General features: G+C 33.8%; 1 protein-coding gene across 1 annotated transcript; it reads left to right on the top strand.

The window, feature by feature from the left end:
- The first annotated feature begins 4,658 nt into the window (after nt 1-4,658).
- Nucleotides 4,659-5,606, top strand: LOC101955566 (olfactory receptor 5L1). Its single transcript, XM_005342176.2, has one exon. It carries the CDS (start codon nt 4,659-4,661, stop codon nt 5,604-5,606), a length of 948 nt encoding a protein of 315 aa, XP_005342233.2.
- The last annotated feature ends 677 nt before the right edge of the window (nt 5,607-6,283 follow it).

Genomic DNA, 6,283 nt, shown 5'->3' with positions numbered 1-6,283 from the left:
GAAGCATTGAGTCTTCTTTTATAAACCCATTATAATTTAGTTAAATTTCTATTTTGTGCTCACTTGTTTAAATGAAGATTTTTTCCAGCTATAAAACATTAGAAAATCACAATACCCAATTCATAAAAACTAGGATTGCTTTTTCAACCTCAATTATTTAGTTTGGAACTTAATTTCTTCAATCCTTTGTGTTCTACATTTTTAACAATGGCCAATTCACAGCATTTATTGAGATGAGATATTTAATATTTTTAGTTGTAAATGAACTGTTAATTTTATTTATTTATTTATTTATATTTGGTGTTGAGAATTGAACCCACTGTCTCACACATGCTAGGCAAGCACTCTACCACTGAGCCACCACCCCAGCACCTATTAAGATTAAATTTTAATGACATGTATTCAGTAATGACAACATGATCACTAAAGTTTGTTAATTACTAATTTGAAATTACAATTGTTTCTTTAGTATTAATTGTAAGATCTAGTCTATCATAGAGATTTTGTAACACATGAAACTGTATTAAAATAGATTAAATATCATAGGAATTCAAATATCAGAGTTCTTATAAAATCCTTTAAGGAGAAAGAGCACAACTTGAGGTTCATATCATCACCCACTTAATATTGAATTTTCATATTTCACCCAGGACTTTCTAGTTCACAACTCTTATATCCTTATACTGAAAACCTAAGATCAATATAGGGTATGCAAAACTAAAATGAGTAGAAGATAAGATTTGTGATCCAAAATGGCTTTGGCAGTTAATAACTGTACTTTATAACTCTGGGGACATTCTTATTCCTAATAAGGCAGAGATCTGAGTGGGAGTAAATATTCCAGATGAAGGAAATAAAAACAAGTGTTCTGTTTGATACTTTCCTATGTGAGTGTCCATTCTTGAGAGGGCATGGTAATATGTGAAGAGGGCAACAGATGCAGAGGAAACACTTTCTGATCACCAGAAACCCACATTTTGGTTGGACATAAAAGCATGTCCATGTATATACAAATAATAAAGTTTCACTGAAGTGGGAGCATCAATGAAATAAGAGCTAATTCATAGAAATTGTGACTATTATAGAAGAATAAACATGGTCTGGAAGAATCTGAAAATGTTGCATGGAAGGTTCTTCTTGTATATCTGTCTTTCTTTTTTCTTATTATGGTCTACATTTCACATACCTGGACGAGACAGGTCCTAACACTAGCTCTCAGTCTCTTCTCTGCTCCACACAGTCACATATTTGGGAAAAAAGCAGGAAGAAGTTGCTTTTTCCATCAAGTCTCTTTGCTTTATTCAAACTACAACTGATTATGCCTCCATCACCTCCTTAGTAAGTAATGAATATAAACAAAATTTTATCTTCATTTGGTGTTCATATTACATGAGCTAACACTTAGATATGATTTAGAGCTAGGTGCAGTATTCTACTCATCTAATTCCACCTTAGGCTCTAGAGTCTAAGGCAGATGGATGGAGAGTTCAAAGCCAGACTCAGCAACCTAGGAAGGTCTTAAGCAATTTAGTGAGATCCTGTCTCAAAAAAACAAACAAACAACAACAACAACAACAACAACAAAAAAAAAACACCAAAAAAACAGAAATTGGGCTAGAGATTTAGTTTCATAGTAAAGCACTCTTGGGCTTAATAATCACCCCCCCAAAAAAAAAAGATTTAGATAGATTTTAACATAATGCATGCTCCAATAAGTGAGTCCTATGATTAGATCTATCTGGCCAGAAGACCCATCACCTTTACTGTATTTGAAGAAACTCCAGTGTGGTTCTACACGGGCTGCTCTCTTGGAAGCTAAAGATATTTTGTAATCTTATGAAAAAAAGGAAAGTTCATCAGAAATATTCATAATAATTCCAAATGGCAATACAAGCTGTGCCTCACATATTGGATACCAATCACCCATGAAGTCTGGAAAAAAGAAGATTTGGTTTCAAATTATTGTTTCTTAATTTAGTATTTTTTTCCTTTTAAATTGACACATAATAATAGTACAAATTTATAGGGTACAGTGTGCTATTTCTATCCATATGTACATGATGAAATGATCAAATGAGTGCAATTGTATATCTGTCAGCTCAAACACTTGTCACTTTTTTGTGGTGAAAACATTGAAAACTGTTTCTTCTGGCCATTTAAAGTGTACAGTATATTATTGTTAACTATGTCCATCCTACTCTGCAATAGAACACCAAGTTATGGTGGTTTAAAAACAGATTTTCTGATCACAATCCACAGAGATTAATTATTTTGGAACATCTTATGAAATTAATTTTTACTTCAGGTTTTTATTTATTTTCTTATGCCATTGAGATCATAATTGTTTTAGGTAATGGGTCCATTTCCCAGGAGCATAATTTATAGTATAAAATATTTTATTGCATTCTATCCACATCTAACACCTTCAGTTCCAGGAAAGAAACATCTATATTATAGGTTTGCTCACTAACACTATGATATAAAAAAGTTAATGAGAACACTTGTCTCATGCCCTTACTTTTTAGATTTTTTTTCTTTTATTTAAGAATCAGGAGAGAAACTAGAACCATGTCTTCTGCAACATGAAACATTAATGCATATAAAAATGCAAATTAAAAATGCTAGACTTTCTCTTTTTCTCTTTTTCCCCAACTTTTGCCTTAGCAGCATCCTGCATCAGATCTTTAAGCCAAAGATGAGCTCATGATTGCCACTGCCATGCTAATTTTAAAGGTTGTGTTTATTGTTCCTGCTGTCTGGTCATGAACTTCTTCTATTCAGGAGAAGATACTTCTGGATTTTCTAAGGATTTATCATAGATTAGTTTTCTATTACAAGAGAACATTGAGAATATAATTTCCAAAGAGGAATTTTAATTTAATTCAGGCCAATAGCTTCTTTTTTCTCTTTTTCTTTCTTTTTTTTTTTTTGTTAATAGTTAAGAAACAAGAAGACCATTACTTCAGGAGAATAATTTGTTTTCATTTCATCAAAATTGATTCCATACCCAGAGAAATCATCAAGCTACTTCTGGTCCAGACTGTCCTCGCTTAATTTTGATTAAAATGGTTTAATGAAGTAAGTATCTATTCCTATAAGGTAAGAAGGAAGGCACAGAATAAGATCATTCAACTTTCATAGGCCTCTTCATTAAGGGAAAGATCTGGATAGGAGTTTTCACTTAAATAAAATATATAATTTCCCCCCTTTATCCAAATAAGGGACCTTAGAAAGTTTTCACTTTTTTAATGTGGTTAAAATATTTTTATATTTGGATTATATCCAAATTAAGCTGAAGACACCTGGTGTATCTATGTGTATTCATAATTTTACACATATATTATTTACAACTAAAACGTCTCACCCTATGTATTACTGGTGTCTGTTCTTTAAAATCGATCAGTTTAAAACATAATTTGAGAGTACATTTCTACCATAGGTATGATGAATCATAGTTTAACAACTTCATTTTTTTTCGGGGGGAGAGGGCATACTAGGGATTGAATCTATGGGCACTCGACCACTGAGACATATCCCCAGCCCTATTTTGTATTTTATTTAAAAATAAATAAAAACAGGGTCTCACTGAGTTGCTTGGTACCTTGCTCTTGCTGAAGCTGGCCTTGATCTTTAGATGATCCTGTCTCAGCCCCCCGAACTGCTGGGATTATATGTGTGCACCACTGAATTCAGCAAACAACTCCATTTTTGAAGATTTTTTTTCCTTTATTTTATTTTTTATTGGTGCTGAGGATGGAAACGAGTGCCCCACACGTGCTAGGTGAGCACTCTACCTCTGAGCCACAGCCCCAGCCCAAGACTCAAATCCATTTTTTACTATTGTCAAAACAGTCACAAACAATAATGTACCATTGATCATAACTTTCCATCATTTTTCAGCATAATCATTTCTGACAGTTTCACTGAAAATATCTAATTAAAAATCATTGACTTTTTATTGTTCATGAATGTTAGTATTTTCAATAAATGTTGACAATTTGTTAAAAATAATTATACCAGCATTTCTTTTTTTCTGAGACATTATAGGACTTCCTAATTATCATTACAACAAATTCACAATTTTACTAGTTTGATAAATTAAAAACTCTTGAGTATGTGTATTAAGTGTGTGTATTAAGTCTCCTTTTACACTCTGAGTAATTCATGAACTACAAGTATCAGAGAAAATGTTCACACACCACAATAGAATTTTATATAACTTGTATGGGCAAATTTACATTACTGAAATATTTAACATGATTTAACATGAGCATAACAAGAAGTTTTGTACTCTTTTTATAATTATTCACCATAATCTCTTAGTGAATCCATTTAGTGTTAAAGCATATCTTTGAATCTATTTCAAAGTCTGCCAAACCACCAACTTCAGTGGATCATCTGAACTGCAATGGGTAGTTATTGACTGAGAATCATACAAGATTGTTGCTGATGCTTAAATTAGTTTTTACTAGTGAGATTTAGAGTGATGCGTATTCTAGGTTATTCTTAAAATTATTGAAAATTTTGAAAACGTGAAAGTTAGGCTTGTCTTGCAATCCATGATTATGTGTTTAATATTAATATGATATTCTCTTTTTGATCTCTTTCCCAAACTAGCTCAAAATTTTTCATGTTTTCCTTAGCTTGACTTTTGACAAATGACTGAGACAAACTGCACCACTGTGACAGAGTTCATTCTGCTGGGATTGTCAGATGTCCCCGAGCTGAGAGTCCTCCTCTTCCTGGTGTTCCTTCTCATCTATGGAGTCACAGTTTTGGCCAACCTGGGCATGGTGGCACTGATCCAGGTCAGCTCTCAGCTGCACACTCCCATGTACTTTTTCCTCAGCCACTTGTCCCTTGTGGACTTCTGCTACTCCTCAATCATAGTGCCCAAAATGCTGGCCAACATCTTTACCAAGGACAAAGCCATTTCCTTCCAGGGCTGCATGGCGCAACTCTATTTATTTTGTACTTATGCAATTACAGAGGTCTTCCTGCTGGCAGTGATGGCCTATGACCGCTTCGTGGCCATCTGCAACCCACTGCTGTACATGGTCATCATGTCCCAGAAGCTCTGTGCAGGGCTGGTCTCTGGCTGTTATCTGTTAGCATCAGTGTGTGCTCTGATTCACTTGTGCTTAACCCTTGAGATACCACTCTACAGTTCAAATGTGATCAATCACTTCTTCTGTGACTTACCCCCACTCTTAAATCTTGCTTGTTCTGATGTCACTGTAAATGAGTTGCTGTTATTCATTTTGGTCAATTTCAATGAGGTCTTTACCATCACAATCATCCTCACCTCCTACCTGTTCATTCTCATCACCATCCTGAAGATGCGCTCTGCAGAGGGGAGGCGCAAAGCTTTTTCCACCTGTGCCTCCCACCTCACAGCCATCGTTGTCTTCCATGGAACAATCCTGTTCATTTATTGCCAGCCCAGTTCTGGCACTAGTCTGGATATTGACAAAGTGACCACAGTGTTCTACACGGTGGTGATCCCCATGCTGAACCCCCTGATCTACAGCCTGAGGAACAAGGATGTGAAAGAAGCTCTCAGAAAAGTTGTGGATTCTAAAATATTATCATTTATATTAACATAATTTGGGTTAAAGGATGAAAAATATATACCATGATAATAATAATTTCACATGAATCCTAGGAGAAATGTTACATGTCATATGAAAACACGATTTATAACCACTTATTTATAATTCATTCTATCTCTGTCCCTATGTGTTCTGTATCTTTTCTTATTCATCACTGTTAATCAGTTAATAATCACTATTACGAGTAGCTACATTTATGACATATTTCTACTTTTATCATGTCTGAACTTCTTACATTCATGTAGATCTATAATGCACTGAGGATAAAATACTTTCACTTGTAAGTAGATTCCTATGTGTAGTGATCTATGCATGTATATTTGGTCTTCATAAAATAATCTTTGTCATTTTTTGTATATCTAAGCAATATTTCTTGATTCTGCCTTTTCTCATGTAGAGCACTTCTTGTATTTATGAAATGTTAGAAAATCAGTAGACCGAATTCTTAAAAACTAGGATTGATGTTTCAAGCCTGATTTTTTTTAATTAGGAAAGTCTAACTTCACTTCTTCAATCTTTGGTTCTCTACATTTCAACAACCACTCATTGTTCTAACATTAAGGGATTTTACTGAACTTAAATTTTGACAATATATATTCAGTGATATTAACATGCTCACAAGAAATAAACTTTGCTAGTCAATAATTTGAAATAAGAAATGTTTTTACTAT

This window comes from Ictidomys tridecemlineatus, chromosome 4 (genome assembly GCF_052094955.1).
Source record: "Ictidomys tridecemlineatus isolate mIctTri1 chromosome 4, mIctTri1.hap1, whole genome shotgun sequence".
NCBI lineage: Eukaryota > Metazoa > Chordata > Mammalia > Rodentia > Sciuridae > Ictidomys > Ictidomys tridecemlineatus.
Note: the sequence above shows the minus strand (reverse complement) of the source record. Positions and strands in the feature narration are given on the sequence as shown.

What these genes read in the sequence shown, in the direction of transcription:
- LOC101955566 (XM_005342176.2), top strand. Translation starts at nt 4,659, where the DNA reads ATGACTGAGACAAACTGCACCACTGTGACAGAGTTCATTCTGCTGGGA.